Source organism: Alosa alosa, chromosome 11 (genome assembly GCF_017589495.1).
Source record: "Alosa alosa isolate M-15738 ecotype Scorff River chromosome 11, AALO_Geno_1.1, whole genome shotgun sequence".
Classification (NCBI taxonomy): Eukaryota; Metazoa; Chordata; class Actinopteri; order Clupeiformes; family Clupeidae; genus Alosa; species Alosa alosa.
Window position 1 is genome coordinate 31,600,990 of NC_063199.1, and position 21,618 is coordinate 31,622,607.

Below are 21,618 nucleotides of genomic sequence, written 5' to 3' on the forward strand. Positions count from 1 at the left end.
TTAAACAACTACACAACTGGCATGCCAAATCCTGCTCCCCTACCCCTGCCGGCTGCAACACTTTGCTTGAATGAGTTGTTGACCTTTAAGACTGTCACGACTCACGCCACACTGCAGTTTTGTCCAACACACACTTCTCACAGCACTGAACACGTGCACACACACACACACACACACAAACACAAACACAAACATACACTTTCTCCCTCACACACACACACACACACTATGGCCCCCTCATTAGCTAAGCATGCAAAAGCCTAACAGCCTCTCATCCCATCAGAGAAGAGGCCGTACGTATGCAAGCAGGCTTGCACCAACACCCCCCGATTCTCTCAGCACACACACACAGTCATTGGGCCTTTGGAGCTCATTGTGTGTCATCATCAGAGCTCAACCACTCGATGACACGAGCAGTTCTGGGGGGCATGAGAAATCTCTGCCGAGTGATGCAGATGCTGACACACACACCATCCCAACCCCACCAGAAGCGCTGATTTCCTTCCCCTTGACACACACACACACACACTCCAGCCCACACAGTTTGTGCACACGGGTCCATGGGGCAGCCGAGTGCATATTTATATTTGGCATTGCACGCAAATGTCCAAGCGCATCATCGTTGTTGCCCGGCACACAGCAAACACAAACAACATGGGGAACTGGGGCCTCGAACTCACAACACAAACACAAACACAAACATCTGGAGCCCCACAAAGCATCACTGGCTTTCAGTTCAGTTCATCCTCAATCCTGAGAGAACATTCCGAATTAATGCTTAGACCATTGTGATCACATAATATCATCACAACATCATTTATAACCCAATAATAAGGCTTTACTTCATGGTTCTTGGCCTAGTATGAGGAAAACCTAAAACGACTTATTTGGGGTGTGCCAATCCACTCACACACTCCCACACAGTCCTCCGGGGGAATCAGGGCAGTGGAGGAGACCGTCTCCAGATGGGATTGGAGATAGTGTGCTTGAGTGAGTGTGTGTGTGTGTGTGTGTGTGTGTGTGTGTGTGTGTGTGTGTGTGTAGGAGAGCAGCTGGGGGTGTTCTCAGGACAACACTGCTGCCCGTTACCCGCTACCTGCTACTGACAGGACCGGATTGAACACGGCTACATTATGCTAATGTTGAATTTTAAAAGCCATTTGATAGTCTGCCCTACCAGGAGAGATTCAAAATAATACAGCAAGTCAGATGAATGTACAAAATAGTCACAGAGAACTCTAGTAGGCTACCAAATAGCCTATATAAACTCTCCCCAAAGTGAACTGGTAAAATGTAGCAAAGCCAGTTGCCATGTCTCAGAACTCTATACTGTTTGATCTAATCTAGGTTTTGGGATAACTTTTGCCCTCAAAGAACAATATAGCACCTTAATATTAATTTAATAATTGACCATTTTATCAAAGCTTCCCCTATTCCAAAGAGCAGCAACCGCCACTGAGCTCCATGTAGCCACCCAGGCAAGTCTGCTGAGAGAAGCCACAATATGGACAACCACCAACATAACCTCCCATAGCCTGAGGAGACTCTGGAGCATCACCACATCCATTACCACCCTAATGGTGACAGCAGAGCAGACATGCAGAAGGGAATAAGGCCCTGTATTCAGTACGGACTGGTGCAAATTGCTCAGCCAAGAGAGCAGCTGGATGAAATGTAGCCTAACTGTCTGGCCTTAATTGAATCACCTCAGCATAATGAAAGAAAAAGATGCACGTCAGCTTGGCCAAGAGAGGAAAGGAATGAATTAAAAAGACACAAGTCACTTAAGCCACTAACAGGCACAGTAGGACAGTAGGAGACATCCCACGACCACGCACACACAGCTCGAACTTGGTACAGAACTTGCACTTGCTTAAAGCAACTCTTTCCCCTCTAAAGCCTCTCATTGATCTCACTGCTGCTAACTGAGCATGAGACTGTGTTGACATGTTTGTCTCTGATAGTTCTGTACTCAACCTGTTAGGGGTGCACTGTCACTACAGATTCCTGTTTCAGAGCAGGAACAAGTCTACACCAGTAATCACAAGATTATTTTTGTCTATGGACATAAGAATGCATGATATAGGCCAAGACGGAACCACTGCAACAGAAATCTACCAGAATATGGCACACAAAGACTGTCCAGTTCTGAAAATAGTATAAGTGCATAACTTGCCTTAGATTTCAGGAAAGCATGCAAGTTAACAAGGGCAATCAGAATGATTCCTTCATTTGCATCATCTCAATGCTTTATTTTGATTATGGTCTCTAAACAAGTCATCAGAAATTTGGCCAATGTTTTCCAAGCAGACCAAATGTGACCAAAAATGTACACTTACATCGGCCTAGATAGACAAAGCACATCTGCTCTGCTTCTCTGACTAGGAGCATCCTTATTTTAGAGAGGACTAAATGCAGTTGTAATATTATATGATTAGTCATCCAACAGACTAACCAAAGACTGGACAAACCTATAGCTGTCCTGCAGGAATGACACCGTGTGCGGTTACTATGTGTGTGCTCTCCCGTCATAAATCTGGAGAAGAGAGGGTATCACTGAATAGCCCCGGCCAACGAGATGACATGAGAAGCTAAATGAGAAGTGACACACCTCACCAATATAGAGTGCAAAGCTGGTTAGCCAAATTTCATCTTTAAAAAGAGTCTGCGTAAGGGGCTCCAACCAGTACCGAAATATGTTTGCAACCTCAGATATTAACTTGTTCACTAATATGGCATTAGGCTCTCGTAACAAGCTGGAGTGGAAAAGTGAAGGGGTGGATGATTTGCACGACATTTTTTTTTCAGCGGCCACATTTTGATACTTGGTGAATGTCATTGCTGTCAGTCGCCAAATATTGCGCGGAAATACTGCAGCCACACAGCGGGGGGAAAGCTGTCAGTGACATATTTGCACTTACCCCATTAGCCAGTCCATGTTTACAGGGATAATTCCACGGGAGCTGTACGCGACCCCTCGGATACTTTATCCGGCCACCTCGAGTTGTATCCCGGATCAAATCCTCTTCTAATCAGTCTCCTTTACGGCGAAAATGTCTGGATATCGATATCCCCGTTAGATGCAGATTCAAGGCTCGGCTAACAGAAACATGAGTGGTCCACTAAGTCGAGTAACGTTAATAGTTGGTAATAGTGTTCCAGAAGCGGACTGCATTGACTTTGAGATGAAAGACGGTTGTGAATACGGCAACGGATATGTTACGAAGCGCAGAAATTCAGCTCAATGATCGCGCTGCCGCGACAGCTTGCCGGGTCTGCCGAGCCTCCCCTACAAGTATCAGGGCTGGACGTGTCTCCTCAAATGCCGCTAGACCGTAATCTGTCATGGACCCTAGCGTTGACTCTTGAGCCCCTACCGATGCAGTTACGGTCTACTCTACTGCTTCATGTAGCAGGGAATCCGGAAGTAAACACAGAATCGACCCCCACCTTCGTTTCCGTGGATGTGTCCCGCCCCATTCACCCACACGCTCAGCGTGTAGGATTTCTGGGATATGTAGTAGTCGACTGCTAACCTAGAGTATGATGTCATTCAGGCCCAAATAATTAAGCCTAGATCGTCCCACTGACTAGAACTATGGATCTTCCCAGATCTCTCTGGGCTCTCCGTGGTGTCGACAATTTAGTGACGAAGATTCTTACACGACATCGGGCACAGGGAATACAAACACGATTTCGATTGCAAAGTGATTTTTTTTAACCGAAATCAAGACAGAATTAAAAGAAAAATACAGGGCCTACATTTTTGGGAAAATAGCCTAGGCCTACAATTAAAACTCAAAGTAAAATGGAAGTGTATTAATCACTAGAAAGAGATTATAAAATGGAAATCCACTGTGTGTTAGTGTGTGTGTGTTGGGGGAGGGGGTGGAGTGTGCGGGTGTGTGTGTGTGTGTGAGAGAGAGAGTGTGCTTTAATGTTCTATTACTTTTATTATTCTCCAATGTCCATGTCAATTGTTGTTATTATTACTATTAATGGCTAATTCTTTTGATCTAACTACTGCTTTTACAGTCATGCAAATAAAGCTCATTGAATTGAGAAATTGAGAATTAAACAGGCCTAGATCTTATGCCAAGTTTAAACCAAACGGCTTCTGATATTGCTATTTATCAAGTATTAATCACAATAAACTTAATGAAAATATCCCAGGATTAAAGCCTAAAGATGATGATAACTTGACCGTGTTGCTGGGCAATATTCCTGATTAGTACGCTAGTCGCCCCATGTAGACCAATCCAAAGAGTATATATATAGAATATTTGGGCGCAGCCGTGGCCTACTGGTTAGCGCTTCGGACTTGTAACCGGAGGGTTGCCGGTTCCGACCCCGACCAGTAGGCACGGCTGAGCAAGGCACCTAACCCCTCACTGCTTCCCGAGCGCCGCTGTTGTTGCAGGCAGCTCACTGCGCCGTGATTAGTGTGTGCTTCACCTCACTGTGTGTTCACTGTGTGCTGAGTGTGTTGGCACTAAATCACGGATTGGGATAAATGCAGAGACCAAATTTCCCTCACTGGATTAAAAGAGTATAGGGGAGACCGGGTATGGATGTAACACATTTTTCTTCAGCACCTAAAACTACCATTTCTTTTAAAGCTACAGTTCTGGAACTTTTTGGCAAAGTACCCACATTTGTCTACTACAAGTGGCAACCATTTAAATCTCTTCAACTATATTACAGAATTTGTGAGATTATGACAAATACAGTGTGTACCTTTGTTACAACCTACCCCACTACTGGGGTAGATTGTAACACCTATTGGAGTAGATTGTAACAGGTAAAAAAAAATGCAGAAAAAAAATGGAATTCCATTTGATATACTGATTTATTGCATAAACAGGGTACACAGGGTGTGAAAATAGATTCACCAACATATTGTATACCATACAATCCGTTCTTCACATAGAGAATGGAGATCATATTAATATATATATATATATAGTATATATACTATTTTAATATATATATATATTGTTTCCGTCTTTTCCGTTTCTCTGTGTTCTGTTCATTGTGAACTAATCTTGCAAACTCTGCTTGTTTGATACCTTCTTTGATAGTAATTTGCCAGATGATGTGGTTTTGTGCCAATTCCTCCCAGGTATCAACATTGATGCCAGCAGATTTCATATCCCATTTGCATACATCTTTTACTGTTACCTCAGGCCTAGTCGTGCATGGATAATCCATAGGATCAATATTTAGTAATGTTTCAACAAGGCATTTATAACTAAATGCAGGTCAAATGTCTGGGAACAGCCAACAGCAAAGTGAAGCTGGAGCCACAACCTGCTGATAAGGATCTTTGCTCAGAGCAGGTTTGAAGCCATGAGGGGCAAACAAGGTCATTTCCTGAAAGCCATCACCTGGCTGTTGCCTTTGAGATTGGGATCAATACAGATAGAGACAACACCAGATGAGTCGAGTGCTCCTCGCGGCCCCAGACGCCCTGTTTTGACCTCGACAATGCAGGAATCAGACTCCTATTATTGACTGTCTTTAGACCATTATCCATCAAAAATACTTTGAGGTCAGCAAGTAGACACGAGAGCCCTTTTTCAAAGCGGACCCTCGCTGCTCCCACTCTGTCGGGGAGTGCACTCATCAGTCACGCTCATGGCAGTAGGAGGTCAGGGTATGGGCTTGATACAGCAGCAAACCTTGGGATGCCCATTCATGCAAAAAGGAAATTGATTAAATTTCACTGAAATAACAAACATTCCCTGGTAACTGGTTTGAGATACCACGTAATTTAGTGGTCCGTTCAGGTGAACCTGCAATGGGATTGGAAGTGGGTGGGGAGAGGGTGTAGCGTATGGGCTAGGTTGGACAAAGCCATAGAAGTAGACATAAGCCAGTTTATTAGCAATGTGAAGGGTAGAACATTTAGAGATAGAAACACTAGATGGCAGTGTTTTACTTATTATCAGGAAACACACAGCATATGAAATTGTGAATGGCTTACAACGGTTTTATGGATTCATTTACAAAGCAGTTATATAATTCTCTTTAACATGTCAATACAGTGTATAGCTCCTCATCTAAGCATTACATATATACCGGTTCGGACCCCGACCAGTAGGCACGGCTGAGCAAGGCACCTAACCCCTCACTGCTTCCCGAGCGCCGCTGTTGTTGCAGGCAGCTCACTGCGCCGTGATTAGTGTATGCTTCACCCCACTGTGTGTTCACTGTGTGCTGAGTGTGTTTCACTAATTCACGGATTGGGATAAATGCAGAGACCAAATTTCCCTCACTGGATTAAAAGAGTATAGGGGAGACCGGGTATGGTTGTAACACATTTTTCTTCAGCACCTAAAACTACCATTTATTTTAAAGCTACAGTTCTGGAACAGTGCAGTGTTTTACTTATTATCAGGAACACACAGCATATGAAATTGTGAATGGCTTACAACGGTTTTATGGATTCATTTATAAAGCAGTTATATAATTCTCTTTAACATGTCAATACACTGTATAGCTCCTCATTTAAGCATTACATAATAGATACAATTAGCCATATTTGAGCAATGATTAGCACGTAACACTAATGAGCAAATCTTCTGAATAATTTATTAATTATTAAAATGCATTAATTTTCTAATAATAAATGACACATTTGAGTTTTTTGCTGTGACAAAAAAAAAAAAAAATCATACTGGTAATAGAAGCTTTATCTGATGTTCAAAGTATCATTGCAATTTCTACGGCAAACTCCCCTATACAGTGTCCACAATTACTGTAACATGATAGATCCTGCAATAAATGCCAAAAACGGAGGGTGCAGTTATGTGTGACATGTTTAGTGGATGGCATAGATGGATTTTCTGCCAGCTGTACACGATTAACTATCTATTGAGTTCTCTTTAATGTTGATTGAAAACTGATCTCTGATCCACGCAGTCCCTCCAAGCATACCTGAATCACTGTTGTCATGCTTGAACTTTCAGCTGGAGAGGAAACTGAATCAGTGGATTAAACAAGACAAAAGGGTGACAAAAGCCACTCAAGTTTGGGAACAGACCACCGGAGGCCAAGAGATGAGACCAACACAGCGTCCAGACAGTGGGAAAAAAATTCCATAGTGAGAGTCAAGGGACTTGTTTTCACTTTCCCACAAACCAAGACCCCTTTAGGCTTTGTAAGATACCCCCCTCCCTTTCTCTCTGTCTTTGGTTTCACTGTGACCTGGAGGAATATGTTTGTGGCTACTGCTGCATGCACTGGGTTTGGGTCAGGTAGAGGTGTCTGCTTTGGTGTGCTCCATATAAAACTGTGCCACTTTGTGTCTCATTGAGCAGGGTTCTAGTGGGAGACTGTAGACTGGTGTCTTATTTCTTTCTTTCTTTTGCTTTATTAGTGCCTCATTTGCTGTTGTGTGATGTCATTATAATGTGGGAGCATTCCACAACTAACCACTCTGTTTCATGTGAACTTTCCCCAAGGTAACAGACAATGAAGAGAAAACTCCGTTGGGGCCAAAGGTTATGTAAGTCCCACCGTAAGCCACCATTCTATAGTTTAAGATGCACTCAGTAATTGTGCATGACTCTGAATTTGTTTATGTTTATGTTTATATTGAAATTTCTTAGCAGACATGTTTGTCCAAAACAACATATAGGCCTATTATATTTTAATTAAGGATCAAACAAAACACACCAGAGAGGTAGCTCACCCCTCCCTTCAGTATTTCCAGAGAAACTCCACACAGTGACCATGTTTACATGGACATTAATATTCCGACTATTGACCTTATTCAGGATGAGACAAAATTGTGATTATGAGGTTTACATGTGTTGTTGATAGAATATTCCATTCATATTCCTGTTTACATGTAGCACAGCATATTCCAATTATTACTAGCAAAAACGGTTCATTCTGTAAACGTTTCCATTTCTGCACCTAAAATCCTAATAGGACGTTATAATGTGATTAAGGTGTATACATGCATGTAACAGGTATAATCTTGCAATGTGTATTCTGCGCGGCTCAGCCCTGCACTCAACCGGACTCGAACCCGCACACACGCAACACTTAGAACACTTAAACACTTAGAGTCAAGCATGCTAGCAATCAAGCTAACACGCCCAGGCTGCTAGCTCTCTCACTAGCGCACAGCTATGTACCTGTTAGCTACCGTTGCACATACAAGGAACCTCAATAATGTGACTATGATAAGAATATTCCACGTCTTAATTCGATTATTGCTTCCGACTATGACCTTATTCAGGTGGCAATCAGAAAATGCCAGAAAAAGTTTACATTGCAGCATCTTATTTGGAATGTTGTCTTATTAATCAGGATAATGGCTGAATATTAATGTCCATGTAAACATATTCATGCCCCTAATTAGTTTGTTTCCAGTTGTCGGAGCCTGGGATGCCTACAACTTAATACTGTTCGTTTTTTTTACATTTTGTAGCTTCTTGGTCACCTCTGTACACGCGGAAAATTAACTCACCATTTATTTTAACAATTTCATCGCGCTATATCATTGGAATTAAAGAATATATTTATTTTTAATTAATCTGAGATGGCGGAACTGCGTTCCTCCCCTCTCCCCCCCACTTTAACCCCTGATTATACACACAACTTAAAACATAGAAACACAAAATGTCATTCTAGCTCAGTTTTTCTCCAAACTCCCTTAAAGGGATATGGAAGTCTTATGTAATGTTTGATGCTTAGAGGTTCTTGCCTTGTCTGGACTATCTCATGTTGACCGGCCTTGGACAATTATAGATTAGCTATTTGCTCCAGCTGTTTCTTTTCTCAGAAAACTGATGTACACCTTAACTGAGTTAGAGAAGCATTTTTTCATTGCACATGCAGCTATTTTGTATATTAAAGGTACCATATTTCTGCACTTTTATTTCTATATATTATTTTTTTCTGAATGCTTAAACACAACCGTGATTCTTATAGAACCATTTCTAAAACTATTAATACCACTCACTGAGTTCGCAAAACTAAAAGCACAAACACTGCTTTGCACTCAGTTTGCAATTTTGTAACACACACTTTGCACAACTGTAGGTACAATCCACTGCACAGCACTCTTTTTGTGGAACTCACTGCTTTACGCTCAATTTCAAAATGATCAACACACTCCTAGCAAATCTATATACATGTATGGCTATTATTTACACTATTTTGCCAACTCTCTGACACGCTTTCTCATGTGAAAACTGTTTTAGATAATTAGTTCACTTTGCAATCAGCCTAAGCACTATAAGACACAGGTAATGTACAATGGGTACAATGGAGGAAGCAGGAAGAGTGAGAATTAGAGGAGGCCGAAGAATAGGACATGGAGGTGAAGAAGTAGGAGGAAGAGGAGGAGGAAGAGGACGCGGAGGTGAAGAAGCGAGAGGGAGAGGATGAAAAGGACAAGGAGGTGAAGATAGAGGAAGAGGACAAGGAGGAGCATGAGGAAGGGGAAGAGGAAGGGTAAGAAGAGTAAGAAATAGCCCTTTTACAGGCAAAAAAATCAGTCTACATGTGGGGATATTGACCAGGCATCATGTCATGCCTGGATACGGCATTCCAGAATATATTTTCCCCGGTGCCTTGGACTAGACGACATTGCATGTCATGTAGACGAAATTTTGAGAGACGACACGACTGATTATTTTTTTTCTCAGTGAAATTGCTATTTTGTGTTTTGACTTGGTTTTGATGTGTGTAAATACTGTACATGTAGCACCATACTTGAAGTTTGGATCCCTGTATGTTTACAGAACTATGAGAAAAGTATGACCTCAAACTGACATAGCCTACCTTGTGCACAGAGAAAGCAAAAGCCAGATGTGTTTTTTATTTATACCATCAGTGTGTAATTGGCACATTGTGTGCTTATTATTGTGATGGCTTGTGTTTACTGTTTGATACGAAAACATTTTTTACGAAGAGTTAAGCAAGGTGTGTTAGCTTTTCCAAGAGAACTACAATGTTTTGCTGATTTGGTGAAAGGTTTTCCTATTTGTATGTAGAGTTTTGCAAAAATAGCCATAGTTACAAAAAATGTGCTTAAGCAATCAGAAAAAACTGTAAATTGATGTCTGTTATTAAGTAGCCTACACTAGTGTGCAGGCTAGTATCAACATGTGAGTTCTTTCAAATGGATGATCAAGAGTGTTTAAACATTGGTATTTATATTGGATGTGTTTGAAATGTGCCCAGTTACAGCTAACTCTAACTCTAACATGTATTTTCCCATATAGTATGTCTCTAACTAGGCTATGATGTACCATTGTAAAACAATGCAACAAACACATGTGTTACAACACATTTTAGTACTTTATGTGTTGTAACACATGTGTTCACCTGCCATGTCTTAATATATTCTACAATCTGGACACAGTAGATGATGATGCAGAAACAGAATGTGATGTTGAGGCATGATTGAAGACAAACACAGACAAATTCTTTGTATTTTCTCATTGTATTTTTGATTCATTTTCACAAAAAAACAGTTACAAGGGGAGGAAAGAGAGCCTTTCAATAGAACCTGAGGTATTTTGCTTCAAGCAGCCTAATGTATAAGGATTTTCTCTTAAAAAGATACCTAAATTCATCAATTCTAGATGTCGTTGCTATTTACACAACATAATAATAATAATAATAATAATAATAATAATAATAATAATAATAATATAAACAATTAAGCAATAATGACATCCTGCATCTCTTCTTTACATGTATTAAATAATTATAACTTCAAACAGAGAAGTAAAGAAAGACTCAGTAATATCTTGCACAGGGAGAAATGGGAGAAATCTGAATTTACAGCAGCACAAAAAGACGTGAAAAGGTCAAAAATTGCCATCAAGAAAAGCTAACAGAAATGTACACAAATAAATAACCCCTCTTGCCTCGTGGGCAGCAACAACATTCACATTTACACTGACAGGCCCCTATGTAGTACACTGTGTGTCTATTGAATCCTTTGGAAATCAATTTGGAGAGAGAGAGAGAAAGAGAGATGGGGACATGCACTGTTTGTGCTGAAGTACTGTGCTTGGTTATGGGCTTGGCGAACTAGGAGCTCCCCTGAGAACGGCAGGTGGGCATAGCCTCTGACCAGCTGGCACATGGGTCAAGGGTCAGGTCTGCAGTTAAGCTTGTGACTTTCTTCCTCTCTTTCGCCAACCAAGAGGGCGGCGTGATAACTATACGTATAGCTTATGCTTGTTCATTATTTGGATGTAATACCAGAGGAGTGTTTATTTCGGTTAAGGCTAGCTATAACAAAGGATGAAGTTCTTGTTTTCTGAGAAGTTTCTAAGAAAAATCTAAGAGTATAAATCTAAAGGTCTAAAGTCAAGGGCTTGATTGTCACTCATTCTCTCCCTCATTCACACTCAAACACCCCTTGCACAATAAATAAATGTATAAATATGCAGAAGTTTTAAGGGTGGGGGAACAGAACACCGTTCCCATTTCTCCCTCCTCTCGGGTTATTCTCTTTGTGCTTTTCGGTACTCAGATGTCCTCCAAACAATGCAACAAAATCAGCAATGACAAAAGAAAAGTGATGTTCAACTGAATGCAGATTGCCATCAGTTCATGGGGACTGTTCCAGTCTTCATAATAATGGTCCATGCACAAAGGTGTGCAAGATTACTTATCTACACCCACAGTCCCTTGGTTGGGCAGGACAATGTGGCGTGTCATTACTCTGTATGTCTCTGAAAGTCACGGTACCCTTTAGAAGGACGGATGACACTTGTCCTTGGAGAAGCTGAAAGTCCATTTACATGTCAGCGCTCTCTCCCTTGCAGCTGAAGAATACAAATGTGGGGAAAGATAATTTAAAGATAAAAGCACAGCGCTATTGCTTGTCGTTGTGTATCTCTGTGTAAGTGTGTTTTATAAATACCATCCAGCAAAAAAATGAGATCAACACAAAAAAAACCTTACACAATCATTATATTATTTCTCATTACCAGAATGAACAAATAGAATAAATTAAAAAGTATTCAACCTAGGAGAAACATTACAGTCCATTAAAATAGCTATTATATATAGAAGATATATAGTGTCTGTCGATAGGGGACCAGCAGCTGTTTTGCATGCTCAGTGCTAGGGGAAGATGACATCAGGGAGGAGGTGCCGTGCTGCTAACCAACCACAAGGGGGACCCTCACCCCCACCCCCTTTAACCCACCCCCCAAACCCCATAAAACCACAGCTAGCTAGGTAAATGCTAATACTGGGGAAACACATGAGTCAGGGTTGCATCATGGGAAAAATCAGGCCATTAATGCATTCCTTTCATAAAAGGGCCTGATGTCTACTGAGACATCTGCTTTTGGTTGACAGGGTGGACTGTTACTGAATCACACACACACACACACACACACACACACACACACACACACACACAATGTCCTTCATTTGTATACACTGAATGCCTGGAGTCGTCGTCTGGAGTCCTAGGACCACAGCAGTGTGTCTTCACGACACTGTGTCATTTGCCCAAAGTCCAATAGGTGAGAAGGGGGAGAGAGGGGCTTTCTAGAGAGACACCTGGGTGCCTTGATGGACACAAGCATGGCAGGAGCTAGAGCCAGTAGGATCCATGGCCAACCAGGGCTTCTTCACCCACAGAGACCGATTTTGTGTGCCACGTCAGACAGTTCATTCTGTCGAGCTCTTTCGCTTGCTGTCCAGAAATGTGCCGTTAGAAGTCGTCAGTCTGTCAAAAGTCACAGGTGGCATTGATGCGATCTCCGACGCAACCGAACAGAACAAAAAAAAGCTTCTGTGCATTATAAATTACCCATAAGTCCCTTCCCCACCCCTGTCTGTCAGGACACCTCGATGATCTCCATGCTGCCGGAGAAGCTGGACTGCTTGCCGATCTTGCCCAGCTCCTCGCAGGAGCGCGTCTCCGAGATGCTCTCCTCGAATTCCATCTGGCAGCTCCGCCGCTTGAACTGCTTGTCGGAGGCGCTGGAGGAGGCAGTGGTAGTGGCGCTGGCAGAGGTGGCGTCTTCGTGCCAGCTGGTCCTGGCGTCGCGCAGCTCTCCCGGTTTCTCCCGAAGACACACCGCGGACGTTGAGGACGCGGACGAGGAAGAGGCGGCCGACGAGGAGGACGTGGAGGTCAAGTCACAGCCGCTCGGCAGGCTGCTGCAGCCCAGCGCGGCGTAGACTGAACCACTACCAAAGTCCCTGCCGTTGGTGCTGCCGCTGGCAACGCTGCCAACGCCGCTGGCGTTTAAAGAATCGGAGCCTCCGTAGAACCAGGGGACGTCACCAGTGGGCGTGACGGGGGTGACCGGCGTGGTGGCCTGCACCGTGTCCCGGTGCTTGGTCCACATGGGGCCGGCGCCCAGAGGGGGCAGGCCCAGGAGCAGGCCCGGCTGCTGCAGGCCCAGGTCCAGACTGGGGCTCTTGTGCACGGGCTGACCGCGAGCCAGGCCCAGGGCGTGCACCGGCGAACTGCCCACGCTGCTGCCGCTGTGTTTGGACTTTCGCCGCGAGCGAGTCCGGCCCTCCGCAGCACCGGTGCCCCCTGCCCCCCCCACCACCACACTGGGCGACCCCGCCGAGCCGGGGCTGTCCGAGGCCGGGGAGTAAGCACACACTCCGTTGGGTGCGCCGGGACTGTCCAGCTTGCAGAGCTTGGGCACGTCGTCAGAGTGGGCGGGTGGGGGCCGCGCGGGGCCATTGCTGGGCGCGTACACAGACTTGATGTCCAGCGAGAAGGAGCGCTTGAGCCGGTTGGTGTCCAGGATGCGCTCGGCCGACAGGTTGAGCCCGTTGAAGCCCTGCTGGAGGGACGTGGGCGAGCCCAGTTTGGACTCCAGGGCCTCCGGGCCCTCCGCTGTCGTCTCTTTGGTCTGGGCCTCGCCGCTACGGACCGCTTTCTCCTGCCCCGCCAGCTCTCCCGCTGACTGGCCCGAGCTGTCCTGGGCAGATGTGGACTGGTCTGCAGAGGACAGCGTCTGGAGCAGCCTCAGGTCCTTCTCAAACTCCAACAGCTGGCCCAGGAAGTTAAAGTTGGGCGAGATCGAGGGTCTCCTGTCCTTCACGAACCTTTAGCCAAGCACAAAAAAGTAACAAATAAATATCTCGGTGCCCGTAGGTTTGAGTCAACCAAAAAAGAAGATAATGACCGTCTATTTACCCATAGTGACTCATTCTATTGACTGAGAGAGTGTAACCAGAGGCTACAAATGGCCTTTAAAACTGTATGTTTAAAGCATGGGAAACTCTGAAGAGGATTTACCGGTATGCGTCATCTGATGACAAGCCCATTGTCTTCATGATGTAAGCGATGGCGATGGTGGCCGACCTGGAGATTCCAGCCAGACAATGCACGATAACACGGCAGTTGGAGACCTTGGCTTTGTCTGAGGAGAGAGAAGGGGGAGGAAACAAACGTGAATCACCAGTACAAAGGACTGTGAAATACCTGTTCATAGCCTGCCCCCACCACTGAGGCCTGCTACCTCTCAAATTCCTCTCTTCCTGAAGCTAGAACTCACCCCCTCCATCTGCCCTGTTTACTCACTCATATACCCCCTCCATCTGCCCTGTTTACTCACTCATATACCCCCCCCCCCCCTCCATCTGCCCTGTTTACTCACTCATATACCCCCCCTCCCCCTCCATCTGCCCAGCTTGCTCACTCACATACACAATGTCTTTGTTAACCACGCAGGAAAGTTTAGGTTGTGCTTGCGTTCCCTCATGAACATTTTCACATTCACATTTTCATTCATTTGTATTCGGCAGAGTCATTAGTCTGATGATACAGTACGCCTAATAACAGGCTCCGTAAGTACTCTGTGCTCTCCTCCTAGCGCAACCTAGCGCATTAGCACAACACCATATGCGGAGCGGCTCCTCACCGATGAATGCATTGCTTTTGTCCAGCCACGGCAGCAGCTTCTCGCAGTAGTTGTCGTTGACAGGAATGCGCATGAAGTGGCTCTCCAAGATGAACTCGGGCTTAGGACAGGTGTTGCTGGCATTCAGCACATACGTGATGCCATGCTGAGCCATCAGCTCCTGTGGGAGGGACAGACAAGAATGGCCAGTTAGGGTGAGGCCGAGGTGACGGTTGACAGTTATGACTTGTATTTGTGTGTGTGTGTGTGTGTGTGTGTAAACTTGAATGTCTATATAGCCACGCCTGGTAGAGATGTTTCTTGTTGTGTTTTCCAAGGACTTCCAGGATGTACGGTATAACTCACAATCACGCATGCATGCATGGCCAGAAAGGGACGCCCAGCTTTTCACGTGTCCCCCACACTCTGTGCTCACCTTGTTGAGGACGTCCTTCTGGGAGCCCAGGTAGAGGTGAGGCAGGATGCGCGTGGGGCCCACGTTGGCCACGGGCAGGCAGGGCTGCGACAGGCTCATGGGCAGGGACACGGCCGGCTTGCCCTCGCACAGGCCCGGGAAGCAGGAGGAGAACGCTGCAAAGCCACCTGCACACACGACAAACACACAAAGCACAGAGCACTGGTCAGTACAGGGCTGCAGAGGCTCCAAAACCTACACGGAACAACCCACAGGGTCACAGAGCACCAGAAACAAGGAGAACTGCCAAAGATGCATGCCACACAGTTCACAGTGGAACAAGTGAATAGGGATGGCTTCGTATGAAATCTAATTCAACTAGAGAGTCTGACCAAGAGTGCAGTACTAAGAGAAGAGCATAGAGGCCTGAGACAGCTGTTGGAGCTGTTGGGTTTCCCCCATGCCACAGAGCGGCACAGAGGCATCAGTGAAAGTGAGACTTCCACAGAAATAGCTCAAAGTGGCAGAAGAAACCAGACAAAAGATGGGCGGAAAGACCCTTCTCTCAGCCCTATCTATGCTTCCAACACACACACACACACACACACACACACACACACACACAACACACACACACACACACACACACACACACACACACACACTCAGACAGGCATTGTCTCTCTCTTTCATGTACACATTCACACATACCTTACACAGATTAAGATAACTACAGGTCTTGTAAGGCGGCCCCTCGTTGCTCTTCACGCCCCACACATAAAAAATGTCCCATAAACTTTCTACGCCAAACTCCCACAAGCCCACAGGCAACCCCCGAGCGTGCTGACGTGCTGAGCGCGCTCATCTTGGGTGGCTCCAGAGAGAAATGGGGTGATGGCCCTTTAATGGGAGGTGGGGTGTGGGGTGCACTGGCATGCGTCTCACTCCCGGCTTCCTGCATGAGCTCATGTCCTCAGCTCAGCACTTGCGTCAGGGCCCGAAAATGAGGGAGGCCACAGGTGCAGGCCAAACACACACACACACACACACACACACACACACAACCCTGTGTCAGAGGCCTCAGTGTTAGCCTAACAGAGCGCACAAAATATGCAACCTTTGCACACTTTGACAAGTCAAACAGAAACACGCACAGACATTCACTCACGCAAACTCACCAAAACAAATACCCAAATGCACTTGCACACCTACACACATAAAACACACACGTCAAAGTAAGGTCCCACAGGCCCTTGAGGTGGAGCGGGATAGAGAGAGGGCTGCAGAGGACCTGAGAGGGGACTAGAGAGAGAGCGGCGCTGAGCTTCAAGGAAAGCGCGAGTCCAGCCAGATGGATTCAGCCGATAATCTTAGATGAGCTCGGGCAGAAACTGGGACACGTTAACTCCGAGCCATGACATCACTGCACACACACGAACACACACTCACCCACAGAAGGAATACACACACAGAAGGAATACACACATACACACACACACACACACACACACACACAGAAGGAATACACACATACATACACACAGTAGCTAAGGACTGCAGGAGAAAGGGAGGTGAGCACATGACACACAATAGATGCCCACAAGTGAAAAGGCCATGAAGAGGAAGGGCGTGCACATTACAACACCCTTACAGTGTTTGGCATGACGACATCCCACAATGCAACAGTACCCAAATCAGGCAACATTATCTCAGTCCAAAGTCCACCATTTGAGTCTGGCATAAAAGCTGAGCAAATAGATGACTGTCAAAGACAACACTTGAATTCTCCCTTCCCCCCTTGCTCTCCCCTTCTCTGCTAAGAGTCCCATTAGCCTAATTCTCTCGGCTACTGGCCCTTTAAGGCTTGATTGACAGGCTGTGTGTTTCCTGCTATTAATGGCAGTAACCGGAGCAATGACATCACCTCTCCTCTCCTTGCACAGACCTCTCTTCCTGCACCCGTCACTTTAGTCAAAACAGGGCCAGGGCTTCTCCAGACACTGGGCTCATCAGGACTGTGAGTGGCTATTTGAGCCAAATTTTCCATGACCACACAAACACACACACACACACACACACACACACACACTCTCGCCTCACACACCTAGCCGCCACCTTGGAAAGGGGCCAGTGATCTCACCCCTCATTGCCATAGCAAACACTGATAGCTGGTCCCAGTGATCTGAAGAGCAGCAGGATAGCACTGGAGAGATCAGATAGTGGACGCTGACTCACCAGCTCATAGTGCTCACTTCACGCTGAAGCATGGGGATTACAGCAAGCCTCCACCCCTATCACAGAGGAAGTTCCTGAAGTGTGAAAGAGACTCCTAACAGCACCACCCAAAAAAGAGAGAGATCAATAAAAACGTACAAACTTGGGGGAGAGAGTGCAGAGATTGTAAAGAGAGTGGTGGCGGAAGGCAACGAGAAAACTATCTCTGTCCACTCTCTCTGTACCACGTGGCTTTGTCACAGTGACCTGTTCGGTCGTCGAGTCCAGTTCCTTCAGCTATACGTAGTGTGCCGTCTCACAGAGGAACTCTACCACACATCATCAGAGTTAAAGGTTCAAAAGAGTCACAATGTACTTTGACCTTTATATCAGGAGAATGAGGTAAGTTTGCTGTTACTGTGTCACAGTCTATGATGCAATCTCCCATTACTCATCCTGTCACTTTAACTTTAATCATGTAACAGTGTCACGGCACTGTGACCTTTACCACGACATGTTTACACCATGTTAGCGCTCCCGTAGCACAATGGACTACAAATCGCTGTGCAAACAAAGCATTGTGGTTCAAATCTTCTTGAATTTCCCCTTGAGGATCAATAAAGTATCTATCTATCTGTCTGTCTATCTATCTATCTATCTGTTAGCCTGCTGTCAGCCGGGTCAAGCCAACGCTCACTGGTGAAAACAATGGGGGGAATACCCTGAGCAGAACAAGGAAGTCTGGGCTGCAGATGTGGCATGCAGCTGTGTATAGTCTTCCTTCCAGGCTCAGATGAACGGAAGGGAGCACAAGCCTTCAAAGAGTGTGAGGGGGGAAGATCCATCAACCTTCCAGGGTCATGTTGACATCAACACTTGGCAAGATCGACGCAGCTGAGCCCGGGCCTTGACTCATCGTCGTCATCATCATCATTATCATAATTGTTGTCTGTGAGCTAGGGAGTTTTGGCCAGAGCAAACAGGAGTTTGGCGGAGGCTTAGTCATGGAGTTCAGTCCCTGGGCCAGCTCATACAGGGCACATGAGCTCTGAGCTGGCCTCTGGATGGGCCATGGCCGCCCGAGCCGCCCGCCCGCCTCACAGTCATTCCGGAAAAACCCCTGACACACTGTTGTGTAAAGTACCTACGGATGACACCTGAAATGACGCAGTAGAAAACACACAATGTCTGGGACTGAGTGTAAACACACTGTGTGGAGGATCAAAGGATACACACACAAACAAACACACACATACACAAACAGGCCCATGCTTTAGTTCAGTGTCCTGAACTTTTGTAAACTTTTGCTGCCTCGGGTCCACGTGAGCTACATCAGACGCTTTCACACTCGTCAGTGAATGAGCTCACACTGCTGTTCTAGAGTACACACACACACACACACACATAGAGGCATGGAGAGGGCACAGTGGCGCTGAACTCTGCCCAGCCGCCTGCTTGCCCACCCGCTGTGCCCCTGGCAAGGGACAGCAGGCACCGTGCCACCCTCAGAGTCTTACTCCTCACCCACCTCCCCAACAGCCTCCTCCCGGCGTCTTACATAACTCTCTCTAAGCAGTGGGGATCTGAAGACACACTCTGCGCTACTGCCACTGTGTTCTCAGATCAGATCAGGACAATGCAGTCCCACCACAGAGCCACCTCACACTGATCTGAGAACAGCCCACTGATCTGAGTTCAGAGGTCAGAGTTCACTGCTCAGTAGGACAGTGCTGTGTGAATGACCTCATAGTGGCAAGCTATCAAATAATGTTCCATCAAAGAGAGCCAGAGAACATGTCTGCCAAATGAGGGTCTGTGTGGGAGCAGTCCTCAGCCGAACTGAACCCAGCTCAGCTGGGAGGCATTCCACCTCACTGAGCCTCCAATTGGGCCCAGGGTGAGCATGCACACACACACACTTTTCAAAAGAAGTCTATGTCTCTTAAACACACGCACACGCACACACACACACACACACACACACACACACATATTGAGAGGCATGCACACATGGGCACACACAGACACCCATTTGGGCTTCAAGTTCATTGAATAGGCCCAGCTGCATCCATTGAGGTGGTGAATGGCTGAAATGGCTACATTAACCCCCTTTGCTTTGATAGAAGAATACCCAATACTGCTCCTCATCTCGTCCTAGTAAAGTCTTTTAGCTTGGCTGCTGTGTGTATGTGTGTGTGTGTGTAAGGTAGAAGACTCTGGCCTTTCTCCAAAGGCATTGATCAACCTGAATGGAGATGCTGTGCTGTCACCCCCCACCCCCAGCACACATACACACACACACACACACACGCCCCTCCTCCCTCCAGCTGCAGGAGACATGACGCCATGGTGGAGGCTCCATCTGCCTGCTGCCACACACTCCCATTAGCATTTCAATGAGTCCCACATGACATCATCGCTCTCACACACAAAAACACACACACACTCAATCATCTGTGTGGGTTTGAGTGTCTGAACAAACACACACACACACACACACACACACACACTGGCCTGCATCAACCCCCACGCACACACACTACGATCACTAGCATCCCTTATTTATGCGCGCGCACGCTCACACACACACACACACACACACACACACTGAGGAAATGAAGCAGTGGGGGGGACTGCTGAGTGTTTAGGCTCTGGCACCACTCTGCTCCGTGCTTGACGAGTGTTCACGTCGGCTGAATGTAAACTGCTCAGGAAGTCAGCTGCCTCCTCGCCGCCTCTGTGCCTCTGACCTCCTCTCTCTCCCTCTTGCATGGCTCTCCATACTTCTCTCCATCTCTCTTATTCTCTCTCTCTCTCTGCACCTCCTTCTGCTCATTTCCCTATTCCTCATTCCCTCCATCTCCTTCTCCCCCCCCTCCTCTCCCCCCTCCTCTCCACCCCCCTCCTCCTGCTAACAGGGTCGGTGTGGTCCACATCATATGGGTTGGTTGTTTATGGTGTGACACATCCTTGTTTGGCCTTCATACTGCTTTTGTATCACTCATGCTCTGTTTACACAATGACATATTGCAGCCACTAGCTGACACACACACACACACAAACACACACACACACACACACACACACACACACACACACACACACACACACTCACTCATTTTCTAAGTAGCTTGCTAAAGCACCCTTAAGTACCAGGTGTAATATTGGACACCTGCACGGTAATTGCTCTCAAGCTGAGAGTGTCTGTCACCAAGCCATCTTTCCCTCCACTTCCTCATATACTGAGCCACACACACACACACACACACACACACACACACACACACACACACACACACACACACACACACATACCTATGACTTATGCAAGCTACTTCCAATGAGATCATCACACTTCAAACATATATGATGCAAACAATAAATAATGTATTAAAAGTCAAAAGATACCAATAGCAATCTATTTTTCTACCAGGGAACATAGAAGGCTAAGGCAAAGTTACTAAAGTGTCATTCACACCAGCTGCAAACAGTAGTCTATTTTTGCACAACTGCACACACACACACACACGCACACGTACACACACACATCCGCACACACACACACACACACACACACACACACACATCCGCACACACACACACAAACACACACAAACACACACACACACACACAGGCACCTCTGATTTACACACCTCGTAGATCGCGTCCTTGCTTAGTTCTGCGGACTCTGACTTTCAGCTGCATGTCTGGCCGGCGAGGCTGCGTCCAGAAGCAGTCCTCAGCTATTGGTCTGATCACCATGTCGAGAGGCATCTGCTGGGCCAGCCGCGGTCACCCCCAAAACAATCACAAAACACACTCCCCAAAGACCCCAGAACAATTCCAAAGTCCAAAAGTCCAATCCTCCAGCTCGGGGCAAAGATAGTGAATAAAATAAAACAAGCCCTTCTTGCTGTGGCTAGTAATTCATAAGATGACCACGACAGCTGTCACTCCACACAGCTGGACCGGAGCAATGGAGAGCTACACGCACAGATGTGGAGCAAGTAGAAAGTAAAAAGGTAAAGTTAAAGGGAGAGAGGGTAAAGATTTCAGTGCTGTGCAGCAGATATACAGCTCCTTCCTCTGACTCGCTCTGTCGTTGTGTGGCTCCAACTGAAAGT

The 21,618-nt window shown here is 46.1% G+C and overlaps 1 protein-coding gene across 5 annotated transcripts in view; it reads right to left on the minus strand.

Moving 5' to 3' along the window:
* Window positions 1-10,446: 10,446 nt before the first annotated feature.
* Window positions 10,447-21,618, minus strand: part of LOC125302952 (dual specificity protein phosphatase 8-like) — a 42,602-nt gene continuing 31,430 nt past the window's right edge. For 4 of the 5 annotated variants that reach the window (XM_048256356.1, XM_048256355.1, XM_048256358.1 and 1 more), the window contains exons 4-7: window positions 15,301-15,467; window positions 14,886-15,045; window positions 14,261-14,384; window positions 10,447-14,067 (exon numbers count right to left, since the gene is read on the minus strand). In XM_048256356.1, the coding sequence (XP_048112313.1) occupies window positions 12,834-14,067; window positions 14,261-14,384; window positions 14,886-15,045; window positions 15,301-15,467 (1,685 nt within the window). In that variant the 3' untranslated portion in view covers window positions 10,447-12,833. Of the gene's footprint in view, window positions 14,068-14,260; window positions 14,385-14,885; window positions 15,046-15,300; window positions 15,468-21,147; window positions 21,610-21,618 lie in introns of those variants that run through there. The other variant, XM_048256360.1, reaches the window with a different exon arrangement.